The sequence below is a fragment of the Sylvia atricapilla genome, chromosome 3 (assembly GCF_009819655.1).
Source record: "Sylvia atricapilla isolate bSylAtr1 chromosome 3, bSylAtr1.pri, whole genome shotgun sequence".
Lineage (NCBI taxonomy): Eukaryota > Metazoa > Chordata > Aves > Passeriformes > Sylviidae > Sylvia > Sylvia atricapilla.
This window is the reverse complement of record NC_089142.1, coordinates 23,132,604-23,151,438: the sequence shown is the minus strand read 5'-3', so window position 1 is coordinate 23,151,438 and position 18,835 is coordinate 23,132,604. Positions and strand designations below refer to the sequence as shown.

Here is an 18,835-nt window from a genome sequence, read left to right as displayed (position 1 = left end):
TTCCAAACAGGATGTTTACCTGAGGAAGGGAATATGAATTCCGTAAGCATGGCGTAACTATGTGGCTCTGGAAACTTTTAGTGGAGTGTAAGTGACATCACTGACAGAACATCAACAGGAAGGGCAGGAAGTGTTTTATGTTTTTGCACTGTTTGGTGTGATAAAAACAATAAAAATACCTATTAGCTTGCACTGCAGGCCTTCTGCATCCCGTCTCAGTCATTTAAGCGTATATGTATCACCGCTACCTGTCAATTGTGTCACTGATTTAAATACATATATATAGATATATATAATCATCATCCACTAAATCTTACAGAAGCTTTATTTTTTGAGGAATCCAAAGCTGAATAGATTTTATTTAATATATACATGTTTTGATTAAAAATGCAGGTGACATTCAGATTAATTTCCACAGGAACCTCCTTTTAACAGTCAATATACTGCTCAGGAAGCTGAGCACCGGATATTCCACATAGCAAAAGTAATTTTCCAAAATCTCAAAAAAAATGATTTCTGGACATTTAAGTGGGTGGAATATATATCCTGTTTGTATTTTAATTAAAGCAGACCTAAATCACCACCATTGTAATGACTAAAGGCAAGGACAAAGAGCAAAATGTTTCTGTGCAGGAGATCAGTCACTTTGGTGGACAAAAAATGTAGAGAAGCATTAAGGACAAGCATTAGACAACTGAGAACTCCATTTTCTCCTAATGCATACCCATAGACAGCATCTGACAGTTTGTAGTTATTTAGGGGACTGGACAGCAGACAATAAAAGAAATTGTGAAATACTTTTCTCATTTTCTCTGCAGCATATACTTCCCTAAACATACTAATTTTAGCAGAATTGATGGCAACCACCCAGGCTCCAGCCTAGATCTATGGCCTACTCACTAAGGTACTCATCCAGAAGACAACAAAGATTTTCAACCATCAAGCTGAAGGCATTGCATGTGCTACAAAGATGAGGGAAAGAGTAAATCCTCCTATTTGGACATACATCTGTAGTTGCCTACTCTTCATATACTCTGTTACAATTTTTATATAGTTCCAGTTATACCCAGCATAATATTTCTCTCAATGTTCTCCATATTCTTGCCCTCTTGGACAGGGCTGACAGTAAATTCAATCAAACTGTCTAATTCTATTAGAAGTATTTTCCTAAGTGTGTGTGTGGGATTAATATTCAGAGAACACATTAAGGTCAAACACAGAAGAAGGAGAGAAGTCTTACTGAATAAGCACTTTGGAACCACTACCCAAAACCCTATCCATGTCTATTCTAATAACTAAGCACTCATTTAAACCCAGAGATAAGTACAATGAAGCCTTTTCTGCTCACCTAGCAAACGGCCAGTACTTCCAAAACCATCCATCTCTACATTCTATTTTGTTTCACATAGAAATAGTTCTGCTTTCAGAAAAAGCAAAGAACAGACATGACAAATTCACAGAGGATTTTAGGGAAGTAAGCCATCTACACTGCTCTCCACCATTTTAGACTGAAGATCATATCCACTCAGTATATTGGCTGTTCAGTGAGCATGGCCCACTGTTTCTCAGTAACTGTATAAATTTGAGTCACATCAGGTTGAGCTCTCAGACTAGAATGAACAAAAGGAATATTATGCAGAAAGAGGAGAAAGAAAAAGGTGGGAGTACGGTTAGACTCAGGTTTTTGCTTAATTGAAGTCCAAAATAACCATAAACATTTCCATGGAGGCGGGATCTGCCTTTCCTCCATGCTATACTAAGATCCAATTTTTCTCTTTTATATTGTACTAAAACCAAAACAACTGAAAAACAAAGAAGTACATCAAACAGTAATGCCAATTTACTCCAAATTTGTAGCATGATAACACAGCAAAACAAGTCTGTTTACACCTTCTGCTAATGTTCTGAGAGCATGACTACAAACTGGAGTTTTGGATTGTAAAAAGAACAAAGTTTTAGAATATTCTGAAATACTCTTAATAGACTCTACAGTTTCAATTCTATCCATATAAGTATTAATTCAGAAAAGTAAACGGAATCTTTAGTAACTGTCTCTCAACTAAGATACACATCTAACTACACTAAGTGAAACCAGTTGCTTTCATGTTCAAATAATTCAATGCCAGCTCAGAACAACACCTTCACAGCATGCATGGAAAACAGGGGGAAAGTACATCTTACATATTTGACTCATGAACAGCAAGGAAAGAGTGAAGTGGCTCACCTGTGAAAAGTACCACCCATACAGTGGAAGCCATTTTAAGCCATCCTTCAAGACATACCGGACGTGCCCCAGCGCATTCTGCCTGATTGCCAGCATGTCTGCGATAATCCAATCAACTGCAACGACAAAAGCCCAAAGTAATCAGTTAAATTACCTCTTAATTGCCACTGATGAAACAAAATGTACATGTTGTATGAATAAATGTCATTAGAGGGTTTTGAACTAGAAGTTCTTGCTTGTTAGGGCAAGCCTGGAAAGAGACACAATAAACACACAAGAAGATTTTTTAAATCTATAAAAGTTTTAAGAGAGGCAAAAAAAAAAAAAATTACAAACCTGTACATTGATGATTTGATAAATATATTACATTTTCTTTATTTTTTGGCAAATCTCCGTAGATAATTACCTAAAAAAAATTTAAAAATATGCAGTATTACTTTATAATTTATTTTCATAGCATTAGGCAGTGATGATCCAATGCAGTAATTGGCTTTTTAACAGGAAAACTGTCAGCAAGTTAATATCATTAACAGACAAACACCCTATCACTACATCAGTACCCACCACACAGACAACTGACTTATCAACAAAGCTGTAAATGTTCATTAATGAGGGCTTAGGAAACTTATTCTGTTCTTGTGCCATAGTCCTGGAACTGGATCCATGGAAGGTGACCTTCAGCCACAAGCTCCCTACATTAATATAATTGGAGTTAAAGTACAAAATCAACATTTAATTTATACATCTAATGAATAAGACATGTTTTAGCCAGAACACTTGCTATCATTCAATCTAAAATGGTAAATATTCCTGGATTAGATCAAGAACAAAATCTCAACCATTTGTCATGATTTTAACCATCAAGAGTGAACAAAGAAAGCAAGAGGTGAAGGGGTGCATTTAAATTAGCTTGTGGCTTCCAAACAGCAGGTTTGAATTATTTTTTTTTCTGTTACAATAAAGACACACTTTAACCTTGTAGTTTCTCACCCTTGAAAGTACTGGTCTACCAGTGAAATAACCTTCTGAGAGCATGACTACAATATGCTGATGCTAGAATCTTGGCCACCTTTTTAAAATGGATTCATTCAAATATTTTCAAATATAAAATAAGAAATGAAATAATTTTAATTTTGAGCCAAAGAACCAGTGCAGATGTTCAATTACCTTTAATAAACATTTTCATTACTTAATAAAGCCTAGTTTTTCTAACCAGTACATTCTAGGTAGGCTTTCACCATTGTTCTGCTAATGGACATACTCCTTGTTTCTAGAAGATGGCTGTATCAGACATACACACTACTTTGAAATTATTCCATTTACCAAAAAAGCAAAGTGCTATATGGAAGGTTTGCTTATTACCACCACTTATTACCATCACTTCCCTAGTCTGGGCAACACTGGAATTTCATCAGGAAGAATTAACATTCATATCTTAATTGGTATAATTTACTATGCCAAGTATCATATTGATCCTTATAGAAGGTCACTACCAGCGTCTCTGGAAACTGCCCATCTCTCAGGTAACCTGAGATAGTGGATGGCTAATGCCTCATATTGTTAACTCAGAACAAAACCTCCATAAAAACACTGTATGTTTCTCGTGCTGTTTCTTCTTTGAAAATACAACCACACTGTTGATCAAGCTTTGATTTCAAGGCCAAAACCAGATATTGGCAAACCAAGATACTCAGTCAGTATGTGAACAAGAGATCATTCCGCATACAGTAAAAGAGGATTAATAATAAATCGAGTTATTTTTTTCCAAAACCAAAAAAGAAAAGGCATACAGAATAAATTCTAACTGAACAATATTTGTAACAAGTCAGTTGACAAGTATATTCTGAACAATATATGAGAAATTTGAACAAGATTCTGCTATAGGAGTAGTCTTCTCATTGAGGTACCAAAATTTACAACCACACACAGTTTAGAGCAAGGTAGCAGTCTAAGGTTTGACACAATTTGCACAAATTCCTCTGAAATAAATCCTCCTACTCTCACTTACAGAGTTAAAACTTAATTTTACAAGTGTACACTTTCCCAGCACTGTTACCCACAACGTCCATAAATACTGTTTTTTTTAATTTCAAGTTAAGACTCCACTATGCAGTTTCTGGCAAAGAGAACTTTAGAGTAAGAGAGAAGGCCCAACACAACAAATCATTAAACCAGAAGGTTCTAAAAATTATTTGAGCTTTTCTAAAATGTAGAAAAAAAATAAGAACAAGAGGAAAACAAAACCTGCCCTTGACCCCAAGAGCTGCCCCACACAAGAAACATGGTTTGAAATACACAATTTATAACTTCAGCTTGTAAATATTTTCACTTTAATGTACCAAGTCAAAATTTCAGTGCAGTCAGACCCACAATTTAAAGCACTCGCTTTGGACTATTGCATGGGTAAAGACAAATATAAAGGATCATTGCCATAAAAACGTATGTTGTTGTCTGCCAAATGTAACAGTTAATCTGTGTAATTTTTTATTTCAGTAAGATTGGATCTAGTTCAGTTTTCAACCCCGGAGGAACACCCACTCACTATTCCTGTAAACAACTTCTATGCACAACATCATGGCTTACCCTAAGGGTTAGATGTGTTTATATGTAATAGACCAAAATCTTTTACTCAGGGTAAAACACACAGCCAAACTGTTGTACAGAACTAAAAAAGAAAAAAAAAAATCTTATTTATATTAGTTCTCACTGAACACACAAAACTTGGTTGTTTTATTTCAAAGCAAAGGTAAGAACAAGAAAATCTGAAAGCTCTATTTTGTTTGCTCAGATGGCTCAGCCTAAGAGGATGCATGAGCTTTATCTGCACCATCATCCACTTCAGCACTGCCTATTTCACTGATCTCGAGATAGGCTTATACAGTTCATCAAAGGCCAGCAAACAGCTATTTACCTTATCGACACCCTCAGTTAAAGAACTGAGCTACAAACTTTAAACTGTTACTATAAGTAGCTAAGAATAGCAACTTCCAGCCTGAAGCGCCAGCAGACACCTACTCTGTGGCACCCACACAGCTCTCCTTCTGAGACCAAAGCATTTTTGCTTTTTTGGGCTTCTGAAAGTATTCATCATACACAACGAAAGGCTAACAGTTAAGAGCTTTGAAATCTGCAGAAATGTCCTTTACCCTTTGAGATGGTGTCTGAAGAATTAACCTGCTTGTGGATAAGCAGGAGAAGAGTCTGCTAAGGACAAGACTCACAATTTCTGACCTGATGTGTTTAGGTAAAACATCTGATGTGTTTACATCTGATGTGTTTAGGTAAACCAGAGTACCTACCATATATTATAGCTCCAGAAAGAAATAATACAGTACTCTTCTTCATGGCTTCCAGAAAACCTCTGGCTCCTTGCTGTTTTTCTTAGCTAACTTCACAGAATTCCTTTGCTGCAGAGGCTGTGCAGCCTCTGACTCCTCATTTTGCTGGTGCAGAAGACGTTTGGGGGCCACAGTGAATTACAGAAACACAGGATATTCTGAGTTAGAAGGGACTCAAGTCCACCTCTTAAGTGAATGCCCATATGGGGATCAAACCCATGAGCTTGGTGCTTCTAGCAATGCGCTCTAAGGCGGCACTGGAGTGACTCACCAGCGAGAGCAGTGCATAAACAAGGTTCCACAGCGCCCACTGTATTCCAAACCCCTTTGGAAGTAACCTGAGACATCAGAGTGGCTTAAAGACTCCCAGCTCTCCTCAGGGGAGCAGAGCTGCTCGAAGTGTATGCAGAGCATAGGCAGGGGTGGTCTTGCCCTCTGCAGCCAGTGCTGGGGAAGCAACACAGGACATGCAGGACATGCTTTGGAGGCAGTTTGAATTTCAGCATAGTGTTTCATGTATTTCATGTATGGCTCTCTAGACACTACAGTATACATATATTCTACCAATTTATCAGTTTAATGAACTGGTAAGTGCCTTGTCAGCCACAATGAAGCCAGTGAGGAACATGTTCATTTAGAATAGAATCTGCTATTTAAAAAAAAAAGGCACGAGTAAGTCAAGCAAAGAAAACAAGTTAAAGGAAGAGCAACACAGCAAGCCAAAGTAAGCAGAGATTTGCGGAAAATATTTAAAATGCAGATTTACAGCCTAACACTGCAAACATTACTTGTGTACACAACACTGTAAGTGTGCTTTTAGCCATGTTTTGGTTGCTTTACAGCCCAGTTCACAGTAATGGGTAATACAGTTAGTGGTAATGTGGACTTTCCACATCTGTTTATATAGCAGCACTGTCAAACTCAGTGTAGTGAGGTCTTAAATAAAGGAACTGGATGCTATTAGATCTCTTCTGTGTGGAGGTTGGTACCCAGCTTCCATGGATGCCATACACCAAACTGTTCACAGGCTCAGCAGCCACAAGACACACCTCAGAGTGTCCTGTCTGGGAGAAGCTTTGATGAATTAGCAAGAAGTCAAAAGTAGTTCTGCTGGGAGAATGTACTAATTCAATGACGGGCTGATCTAGGCATGCAAATGGGAGCTCCCGGGTGATCTGGTGACACCAGTTTCAGCTTCCCTACCAGACTGCTTTTTCCAGTGCAACATATTCAGCTACGGCTGTGCTAATGTGGTAGATCATGTAGCAATGTGGAACAGTCCTGCATGGCAGCCACACCCAAATAACCCATAATTTGCATAGGTTTTCACTGAAACAAGGCAGACACTCCTAAATTAGAGTTAAGAATTTTATTTCTTGCTTATAAAATCTTTACATATCAAAGAAAATGAAACAGAACATTTAATCATGTTCTAGCAATATCAGTTCAGTAAACACTGCCATGGCAAAAATAACTGTAGGAAAAATTAATCATATTGTCAGATCTGCTTGCAGGTCAACTGGTGATCACATCAAACTCCTAGCAAAGAGATTACTTTAATGTTGTAATCGGATGTGGCTGATAATGGGAGCAGTTAGAAGCTGATCTGCAAGCAGATCTGATAGTGTGACTTCTGCTTCAGCACTATTACAGCAACGCAAATGGTTATTGCTAGTAAAAACTTGGGCCATCTCATCTGATGTCTATCAGTCTACCACCACACTCAGTCTTGGTTCCTCAGACTTCTTAACCCTCTTGTCTTCTCTGTTCAAAGAAACTAGGTGTGAACTGAAGAATGACATTCACATTTTTGCTGTTACTTCAACAAAACTTATGCTCATTGGAGTACTTTGTGAAAGCAGAGGATTATGTTCAGGAAAAACATCAGCTTCAAGTACAGGCAATAGCAACTGGAAAGAGGGTTAAAAGCAGGATAACATGGGGAGAACATTCCTTCCCTCTTCTGGAGAACAGTCAAGACATCAACACTTAAAAAGGACAACACAGATTTCCTACTCAGCTGTACTACCCTCACAAAATGCACCTCTCTCCACTATTTCTTCACAATCAATAATTGGGACTGTGTGCTGTTTGGGACAAGAGCATCTCTGTGGGCTGGGCACTGCTACAACACATCTACAAAAATAAACAGTATCCTAGGATGTATTTCTCATCTGCTTGTTACAAACTCTGGATACAATTTTCCAGTGAAAGTGAAATTTTCTAGTGAAACAAACCACTGCAACAACTACCATGTAGCAGCTTCTGAAGTCAACATGTACTCTGGGCAAACTGACCTCGGCAGGCATCTTCAGCGAAGTGCTTTCAATTCTCAAAGACTAAAAACCTGCCTCATGTCACAAGTCCTTTGAGCTTCCAAAGCACCTCAAACCATAGAATCTATTTACTTTGTTTGACTAGAAGCAGGTCCAAGACAGGATACAGACAGGGAATCTGTACTTGGGGCTGATAGATTTCTCAGTTTTTCAGATGTCTTACTACAAGAATTTTAAATGTTTATTTTTTTTTCTTCACAGAAGACAAAAAAGCACTTTTTTCCACATTTAACAGATTCAGGTTTCACTTGCCTACAGTAGAAGGAATATGAATAGGACAGAGGAAGGACTTCGATGTTATTAGTTGCATTTTCTCTAAATCTGAAAAAAAGGTTTAGAAATTTTCTAAAAATACCTTTAGGACACACAGCTTTAAGGTAACAATCATACTATTGCTGTATGTCATAACCTCTTTAGGGACAATCTGTGCAACACAGAATTGCTCAAGTCTGAAGTCTGCTGCTCAGATAGCTCTAGCAAGCTCAGCAGCAAACCATAAAATCCCATACAAAGCCATACAAAAAACCATACAAAGCAATCCATTATATTGAAAAAGAGTTCATTCAAACATTCTGCAGTTATGTATTTTAGTGGGGTCCAGTGGGGAAAAAAAAAAAAATTGCTAAGAGATTAAGCTCTGGAGTATATTTAAAAGATTCCTATACGTAATACAACTTAATTTTTTAAGTATATATTTTACTTGATTCAACCAGAGCACAGAACTTTAGAAAATACACTTTTTCTTTTGTGTAAGAAAACTATAGTGACAATCTATTTAAATTAAGTAGGACTAAATCATAACCATCAGATGTTAAGTTTGAAACCTGTACATTCTTACTTTCATACTAGCTTTTAGCCTTATAGTCTAAATTGACAAATTTTTATGAGTGGTTATACTTCATTCCATGTACTAGATACATGTATATAAGTAATTTTGTTCTGGTGATGACTGTAAAGGCTTCACTGTTTCTGAGCTGAATTAAAGATAATTGTCCCTTGCACTCCTGAGCTCTTATGAATCCTTAACAAAATTTAAAAAAGGCATCTGTATATCTTAAATGCTTCAGTCTTGATAACAAAAAAACCTCCCAAGATTTATCATGATTTTAAGATTCTGATTCCTAAAGTCTGAAAAAAATCCAATTTTCAGGGCCCAAATAATTTACAGGTCTTTCTCAAAATTACTTGCTTTTGATAAGCCTTTTGCATCTCTGGAGACATCTTTGTGTGCATTTTCGTAATTTCCTTAAAAGAAGGGCAAAAGCAACCCATACTGAATGTAGCCATTGTTTACTTTATTCCCTTCTGTAGTGGAAAATATGTAATGTTCATTTAAGCTCACTCTGGAAATTCCCTTTGCCCACCACACATGAGCAGGAAAGCTTGTGGCAGTTTGCAGTGTTTCCTCCAGTCAGAATGCTTTGTAAGAGGAACTTTGCTTTTAAATGCCTTGGACTCCAGAGAGGAGTTGTTTGTATCTTTATTGGTAATATTGTTACAAGTGTTTGTATCAAATACAGACTGAAAGCGGCTGTGAAGCTATCAGTGGGTCGACATGAATGAGGATAATTATGAAACATCTCTAGTCTCTGCTTCTGATTGTAGAATAGGATTTTTGAAAACTTCTCCACACATCATCAGTAAGTATCTGGACTTTAAGCACTCTGCATTTTCACAGTGAGGCAAAGAATATTTAGTGAGCATAAGAATATTTAGGGAGGTATCTGCAACAATTCTGGCTCCAGAATTGAACACGGTAAACTGACCAACCTCAAAAATCGCCACATTAAAATCACTCTCATCTGCTCATCACCACAGCATGAGCATGAGCCAGTTCACCTGCAGCTTGCTTGGAACTGTGCACTATGTTTGCTTACTTAAAAGGAAACATGCATGCCCTCAGATTCCCAAATAGCCTTAAGAAATGTAACACAATAAGTCTTAGGGTCAATCCATAAATTTGCCAGGTAAAATTATTTCAACCATCACAATACAGTTCAAGGCAATCCAAACTAATTTTTTTTTATATCTAGTAATGAGGTAAAATACAAATTTGACCAAATCATGTGTAGTTTACCTTACATTTAAAAAAATCAAACTAGCATAAATGCTATCTCCTACTCCCACAGAGGATCTAGTTGTAACAGAGAAGATGACGAGTAGTATGTGACAAAAATGAAATGAACAAAAGAAAATAATTTCCCTGGCTTTTTATACCAAATCCTTTCATAGGATAAATTCAAACTGACAGAAGATAGATTAAAGAGTATTTTTCCCCTGAGAAGATACCCTTCTTCATAATTGTAATGTCAAAATCCTTGACATCTGAGCCTACTTTATCTAACACAACTAAAACTGAGAAAAGAAAGGATACCCTGCCTGCAAGCCTAAGGCAAAAAGTTTGAAATAACTGCACTCAAATGTGTTTAACTACGAACAGAATCTTCTCTTAGCAAGAACAGTGTCTGATGATAGAGTACCAGGAGAAAAAAAACTTCTAAATTAACAATCATCCTTATGTAAAGTATCTGAACATATTATGTAACCAAGAAGAAAAGGGCATGGAAGAGCACTGTAAAACTCCATGGCCCAGCACCTACCACAACACAGCAAAACACAAAACCAGTAAAGGGTATAAAACTCATGCAAGTTAAAAAATAAAAGTGATAAATACAACTTTTATTTTCAAATGTAACAAATTAAGCTAAGTCAGGACATTGTATTGAAAAATCCATATACCAAAAATCTTAAGATATGAAAATAAAGTATATTTAAATGGAAATTTTTAAAAGCAAACCATGAGATTGCAAAACTTACTGGTCAATTATTTGGAATTGGAATTTGTAAGAGCATTCAAACTTGCCCTTTGACTCCTTAGCTTTTCCTACCTGACACATACTTCATAAGTACATGCAGCTAACTTAAAAATGCAAACACAAGTTTTTTAAATTGCAGACTGTGACAGATAAGGCTGATACAAAATTCAGATTCAGCTGTGACTTGCCATTTAGAAAACATATGCTAGGCAAATCTCCACACAAACCTGTTAATTTATGAAACCAAACAGCAGTCAAGATATCAAGATACTTGATTTCTAAAATTGCTAACAAGACCTCAGTTTTTATTTATTTATTTTATTTTTCATACATCTGGCAGTAAGTGGAGGATGATCAGGATCTGAATGCAGAACCCTTCCATATTAAATTCTTTCCAGATCCCAAAGCCAGATCCACAGTAGACTGGAACTCTAGATGGTACACTGTTGAACAGGAGTCCTGAAGGACATCACTTTCACCTTCACATCTACAGTCAAAGGCACAGAATAAAAATTAAGATATATGCAAATATCTGGTTTGCAGTATCTAAAACAGAAAGAGCACAAAGTTAACATACCTAATCTATCTAATTTTGCTTCTTTATACCACAGTTGAACGTTAGTCTAAAATTAGGCATACATCTCAACTTGAAAGCTACATGCCTTGGGTTTAGCAGGTATCACTTAATTTCTGTTCTAATAACACAAAGAACATAGCTGTATTCTACAAAAGACAAATATGCCTGGAGACAGCTGTACACTGAAATCTCGAAAGAAATGAAGCAGGGTAAACCCTCTTAACAGAGCCAGAAAAATTTCATCACACTAGAAAAATTTCACTGGGCTTCTTTCAAGAGTTTACCACACAAACGTGATACACTTCGCTATCTTCTCCTAGTTTCTTTTCAGTCTTTACATTGCACCCATTCCCAAATTTCTATCATTCCCCCAAGACCTTTACTTCATTATTTCTACCATCTCTATTAAATTATGATTATTTTAACCTCTCAACACACCTCACAACAGCTAACATTATTTCATAAAGCAGCAACGTAAGGAGGTACTAACTGGGATTACTGCCACAAGCTACATGAATGAGGAAAGCTCAAGCCCTCAGAGGCTGCTCAGCCCCAACCTGAGCTTAGAGGTTTGCCTTGATGGCAGCTCTACACCTTCCCACTCAGCTCCCACACCATTCCAGGATCCTCCCACTCCTGAGCTGCCACACAGGGAGGAGAACTCAGGAAACCTGAGCTCAAGGTGCATGAAAGCACAGGTCCATCATACACCCACGCTCATGCCACAGTGCAATTGCCAGCACTTTCCCTCCAAACACAACTGAGGAAGGGTGAAAAGTTGTTTCCTTTGGACTTTCTGGTTACGTCATTTGCCTGGGAAATGGGTCCTCATCTAAAGAGAAGCCAAACCCTGTCACTCACATCTACTGACAGGAAATAGTCAGAAGCCAAACCTTCACCGTGCCAGGATGAAGCCTGGTTATGATGCCTCCCTCAGTACAGACAGGGAAGAACCAAGTTCCTAAGAGACGACAAACCACCTCACCAACAGCAACCAGAAGCACCACCTTTATGCTGCAACTTGGCTGTCAAACTTGTGCTGCCTCTTGCCTTCCCACTTCTACCTTGGGCCCTCAAGAATTACCTGTTGGACAGCTGAACAGCCTCAGAAGGAAAAGCAAGAAGTAAAGATAATCTTGTCTGGGAAGGTTGCTGTCCTGGGAATAGAGATGGGCACAGACACTCATTTCCACTGCAAATTGGCCAACAGCTCCAAGACTAAGCATCCATCCCAAACTCAGATGCCAAGCTCTCCTCACATATTTCCTAGAAAGCCAAGATGTGAAAAAAATCCCAGGCTCTACTCCACTGGAAAGTATTGTCAAGAGTTCAGCAGCACATTTGCTCCACAAAGTTTTAGTTTGCTGTAAACTTAAGTAGTTGTCAACCCTATTGAGACACAGTAAGGTTCAATATCAATCCAGGAAGCACACTGCAGTGTTTAACAGACATCTCTTGTATTTTATAAAATAATTGTTTAGCTCTACTAAACAACTCCGAGGTATTATCTGATTCTTACAGCCTTTCCAGAGCCCTGTAAAGACAACAAAAACTAGAATTTTGTAATGTCTTCAATAAAAACACCTCTTCCAAAAAAATCTATTCATCAGGAAGTGGGAGTAGAGAACACAACTGACACAAGTACTGAACAAAATCCATGTGCATTAATTCAATTATGGATTTCATTCAATTGTCGAAACCCTTCAGATGAAAATCATCCTTTAGGAAGCAGTCTGAGTGATGATTTCTTCATTATTTCTTCACCAGCATTCAGTACAAAAGATCAAACACAATTACAACAAAAAAGTTGAAGAACATTTAGTCCTCATACGGTCTGAAACATATGCACAAACACAATAGGCATTAATTTCATCACCCTGACAGCAACTGGGATAAAATGCTCAGGGTCAGAGAGAGATGAGAGCATTCATCATATTGAATTACTAGTCCTTTCAGCCCTTCAACCATTCTAATCACACACATATTTGCAGTCGTCCTGGTTTTCACATTCTGTGGTAAGAGTCAACTTTTTATAGTCTGTTCAAAATGGAAGAGACCAGACTTCCTTAACATAGCAAAGAGAAAAGCAGTATACAACCACAGTTCATAAGCTACTTGATTATTCAGAAACCTGGAGCCAAACCAACTATTAGAACCTGCAGATGCAAGTCCTCCCAAGTGCATGAATTGCACCTGTCTGTACCAGAGACTGCTTTAGCTCATCACTGATAAAATTAACATCCTTTGCTCTCTGAATAAATTCTACATAGAATTCTTCTCACTTTATACAATGTTCAAGCACCAGGTATATTTTCCTCCTAGAAAAGAGTACTGTAGATCACCTGCAACTTACGGCAGGACAGGTGCGAAGCAACGTAGGGCCAAAGCAGGGACATTCTCTCTGTGCCACTGTCCAATACCACACCTACACATTTTCATTACTCTGAGTATATAATCCCAGAGATTATTGAGGAGCACTGTCACAATGCCACAGATTAATTAATTTCATATATTTATAGCTTCTTAATAGAGTCCATGGATGCCTGCTAAACTGTAATTGCATTGACAAATTTACACAGCATTATAGGATCTCACTTCATAGTCATACTGGCTTTGTCAAGTTTACCTCACAGCACCGGGATGTTGTCGTTGGTTCTTCAGTATTGAGAGCACAGAAAGCATTCTATTGCCAACTCTTGCATGACAGTCAGCAAAAAGAACTATTTTTGGCAATTCATTAATGAATTCTAATATTATTGGAAAACCTAAACTGACGCCAAGTGAGCTTGAGTTCTCTTAGGATTTGTAAAACAAAATCATTTCAGTGGAAAAAAACCAAGTCTGACCTAAAATTTAAACAGAGAAAGTATTTACGAGTAAATAGTTTTCTACTTACCAAGTAAAAAACTTCTACAGTTACTTCATTAACTACTCTCTAGGATGTAAAATATCCAGAGCTCACAACAATTATAGCTCTGCAATTATTTTATCTCTCAAGTCAAATACTTAAAAGAAAGGGAAAGACTAGAATTTCAAGATTTTCTATCACACAGATCAGGTTACTTAGTTACATTTCAAAACAGAAGAGTTTGCTACAATGATAAAAAGTCTTCCTAGCATGAACTACAGTTTTCGTTTTCAAAGAGTTGGCTAAGAACATCCAAATCAAGAACAACAGAAAAAACCAGAAGAAAAATACAATTGTGCATGCAATCATTAAGGGAGAGACAAATTTGAGCTACTTAATGGATTAACAGCAAATGATAAAGAGAAACATCTATCTCTATTATTGAGAGATAAATAAATAGAAAACAAATATCAGAATACACTAGTATTTGAATCAATAGGATAGTGATCCACGTTTATGATAGTAACGAACTCCACCATATTAATATCCACTCACATTACCAGGAATTTTGGCAAATTATTTTAAAATCAGACACCTCAGATATCCACAACTGGTTCAGAGTGTTCTTGTATTGAAAAGCCACAAATACCTTAAGTGTAAAACCAAAGAATGCTAAACAGTACATAACATAAAAGACATTTTAAATACAGTAAGACAGCAACCGTACTAACAAAAAGTCACTTGTGCATCTGTAGAATCCTAACAGCTGAGTGAGGCCAAAACAAGTTCCAGTATTCTGATGGATGAAGCTGTTGTCTCCTATTTATCCAATTACAAAAATAAATACCCCAAAAATCGTTTGAATAAACTAATAGACCTGAAATAGACCTGCAGAAGTCCCCCCCTCCCATGGCTCTTATGGTGACCTAATGCTGGTAGAGCCCTACAGCTGATTTTATGAAGCTAACATTTTTGCCAGTTTATTTGAATTAAGTTTAATGATGCTACACTTTTGCATCTAATTACATGCCTAAAGACAGCCCATCCACAGTAGCTCTCACATTACCACCCCAATCTCATACACTCAGGCACGTGGTTAACTTTCCACTGTGAGTTTCAAGTTAAAACACGTGCACCATTCACAAGAGAAGGTCTAAAAGGACACCCTGTTTCTCTCCCTTACACAAATGGGAACTATCTTCCTGCTAAATGATACACGGATTTTAAGGGTTATACCTCTTACCTCTCTATACATGTCTTGTATTTTCTCAGCTTTTTTCTACTTTCCAGTCACTATTTTATTAATCCTATGACACATGCCTCCTCTTCCACCATTTCATATCATTATCTGTTGCTTACTGTGACAAAGCATCTCTATTTTAATATTATCCTAATCAATCTCCTGTTAGTGGCCTATCACTGATCATCACCATTTTTGTGTTTGTATGAAGTTTATCAATGCAATGAAACAGAGGTCAACAAATGATGGGTACCTTATTGTTTCTTTTGGTTAGCATTTTCCTTTCTTTAATGTCACGGGCATTTTTCAGATAAAAGTTCTTTTAAAAAATTCTAAGTGTTTGCTACTGTCTGCACACCAGTTGTAGGCAGCTTGAGTAGCTTTTCCATTACAATTTATATATTCATTTTTGGCTCTCATTCTTAGAATAGGTTAAGTTAAACTTCTGTGCTGCTACTTTAAGCAATTAATGATCAAGATGGGGTTACTACACATCAAGGTATCTGCACTAGAGATACCACATAAAACAGAAAGCAGTTAAAACTGAAAGTACCTGTGAACTACTGCTCCTTCTTATTTTTTTTTTTTAAATATATCAAGCACAGCACAAGTTACCTTATTTGGATAAGACGTAAGACAAAGTAACAAAAATTACAAGCTGAACCAAAAACTACCACTAAAAGAAGATCTTGCTTCAGTTCTGTATCCATTCTATTTACTCTGATGGCAAACGGTGCAACTCTTGTACCTTTAGCTGGCTTTGTAGGTTTCCCAAGAATCAGTATGAAAGCAAGGCCTACAAATACACTCAAGAGTGGAAACTAGAGAAGATCCAGCCTGATTCTGAAATAAATGCTTCATTAGAAAATGGAATAAGGCCTCAACTGTAAATTTGAAACAACCTCATTTGTATGAGCTGTCATCTGTCAATGTACTGGTATTCTTTGCTCTCAAGCACCTAGAGCTGACACTAACTTTAAACAGCCCTCTGTATATTCAAAAAATTTTGAAGGTCATGTTTAAGCACAGGAAGCACCTGTCATTTATTATTTTTTACATGCAGAATTAAAAGCCTCCTTGCCTACTTTCCAAATTACAGACAAATATATAACCTCTCAAACACTGAGCACTTTGTGACGTATTATCACCTGAATGCAAACATCCCTGTGACCATCCAAGAGAGGCCTCTAATTCCAACTTATTAACCTGAAACTGAGATCCTAAATAATCACAATCCATAGCTGATCCAAAATTTAAGGGCCAAAGAGTGACACGAGGCAGAGTGCACGAAAACTGAAAATCTGTAATAACTGAGAAATTAAGTAATCTATTTATTAAAAACTTGTACGTGTATTATGTACATTTATAGCTGATGACAGCTTTCTCATCTGCTGCCAATTTAATACTACAGATGTGCAGCACAGGCCACAGGGGTTCAAAGTGTGCAAAGGCGGCTGCCATTCAAGTGCTGACAGAGCACGACCGGTGTCGCATCTCTTCCGTTTCCCCGACCTGCAAAACGAACACAACACCAACACTCCGTGAAAAGCATCACCAGAGGAGCAGCGGCGGCTGCGGAACGAGGCGGATCCTCTGCGGCCCCGGGCACAGGCCACGGCCGCACCTGCCCGCGGGCCCACGGCGGGCGGCCCCAGAGGGCCGGGGGGACGAGCCCACAGCCGGCACCCCCGCCGGAGCCCCCCTGCCCCGCCCGGCCCAGCCGGCTCACCTGCACGCCCGTGTAGTTCTCGAAGAAGAAGAGCACCATGCTCTGGTAGATGGTGTACAGCCGGTCATCCACCTCGCGGTAGAAGCGGGTGGGCAGCACGGCGGAGAGCAAGCGCCAGGCGCCCCAGGCCAGCACGTAGGTGGGCGCCGTGCCCATCATGACGGCGGCGGGCAGCACGTAGCGCATGGAGTAGGTGTGCAGCACCAGCGACAGCAGCATCTTCCCGCTGCCCCCGGCCTCACCGGGACACCCACATGGGCGGCGCGCTCACACACAGCCCCGCAGCCCCGCCGCCCGCATCGCCCGCCGCGCCGGGCACACCCACCAGGCGGCCGCGAAGCCGCAGCGGCGGCGGCGACCGCGGCCGGGAGGGACGGGGAGAGCGGCGAGAGAGGGCACGGGCTCACGGCTCCTCCGGCACCGCCGCCGCCACCATCTTGCCCGGCGGAGGCGGAGCCGCGCCGCAGGAAGGCGGCCCCGGGCCCGCGGCGCTTCCGGGCGGCGGGAGGGGCCGGGCTGGCGCCGGGCCGGGGCCGCCATCGCCCCCCGAGCGGGCTGTGCCTCGGGCCTGTCCGCGTCCCCGGCCATCCCGGCCCCTTCCCCATCACTCCTCGGCCAGAAGAGGCTGCAGCGGGGGCCGGGCTGCTCGGCTCCGTGCAAAACGAGGCATTTATAACTAATGAGCCTAGTTTGTATTATATCCTAGCGTAGGTTAGAAGAAAATTTGCTCCTTTTTCCCGGCTGTCCCCCGCCCCCTCCACACCCCCGCTCTTTCGGCCTATGAGTCCGAAGTGGAGCACTAAAAAAAATGTAGCTGTCCCTTTGCCAGCTCCAGGCACAGCGATGCTCGGGGTTTGGGAGGCATTTCACGTGCCCAGCTTGCGCTTGGACGCGTTCTCGCAGCAGCAGGCGGCTGCCTGCCTCTCCTCCTCTCCTCTCTGAGCCCAGCGCTGCCCCCCGGTAACCTGGTGGCAGCAGAAGCCAGAGGCATCATCTGCTTCTCAAGAAAATTCAAGAGGTCTTGCAGAAAACAGTCTAATAACCTTCCTAGAAGAAATTCCTTATTAAGCTCTAGGCTGTAGAAAAGTATTTATTCCTTGTCTTTAAAAAATAAGTTATATCCTGCAGCTTGTGGAGATCTCATGGTTTTGAAAGAACTGGATGTGCAATACCTTCTGCTAAGATTTGTTTCATTTGCCACGTTTTAACTGGGACAAGCTTTGTCCTTTGCTGTTGTTGACCTCATGCTAGCTGGTTTTTAGTGTGGGTTGTAAATGGCATCCTTCAGTTCAATAGTCTTAGGTATAAAAAGACATGTCTTTACCAGTTTTAGAATGTTTCATTTTTATTTCTTTGAATGTTTTTCCCTCATATTACACAATTACCTGTATTTTCTTTGCTGTATTTCGCATTACATGTTTTCCTTTTTTGTTACTGTTTGAATTTTACTTTTTCCTTCCAGTTTATGCTTTTTCAGCATTCTTTATCTTTTACCATCCCATACCACACACACGTGCCCATGTTCACACACTTTGTTTCTGCTTTTCATTACTGGATATCTTGTACAGGTTCTTTTAATGTATTTCCTCTCTTTGTGAAATTTGTTATCCAACATATAGATACCATTTTAGTTACATATAAAGTACAGAGTCCATGTACTTGGGCTTAGAGCTTAATTTACCAGTGTAATTGTATCAGTATGATGTCGTAATATGAGGTTGTAATGC

The 18,835-nt window shown here is 39.3% G+C and overlaps 1 protein-coding gene across 1 annotated transcript in view; it reads right to left on the bottom strand.

The window, feature by feature from the left end:
- The window catches only part of AGPAT5 (1-acylglycerol-3-phosphate O-acyltransferase 5), a 52,609-nt gene extending 35,053 nt beyond the window's left edge, over positions 1-17,556 (bottom strand). Inside the window, exons 1-3 of the mRNA XM_066314911.1 lie at positions 17,109-17,556; positions 2,561-2,630; positions 2,225-2,340 (exon numbers count right to left, since the gene is read on the bottom strand). Of these exons, the coding sequence (XP_066171008.1) occupies positions 2,225-2,340; positions 2,561-2,630; positions 17,109-17,327 (405 nt within the window). The 5' untranslated portion in view covers positions 17,328-17,556. The remainder of the gene's footprint in view (positions 1-2,224; positions 2,341-2,560; positions 2,631-17,108) is intronic.
- Between the last annotated feature and the right edge of the window lie 1,279 nt (positions 17,557-18,835).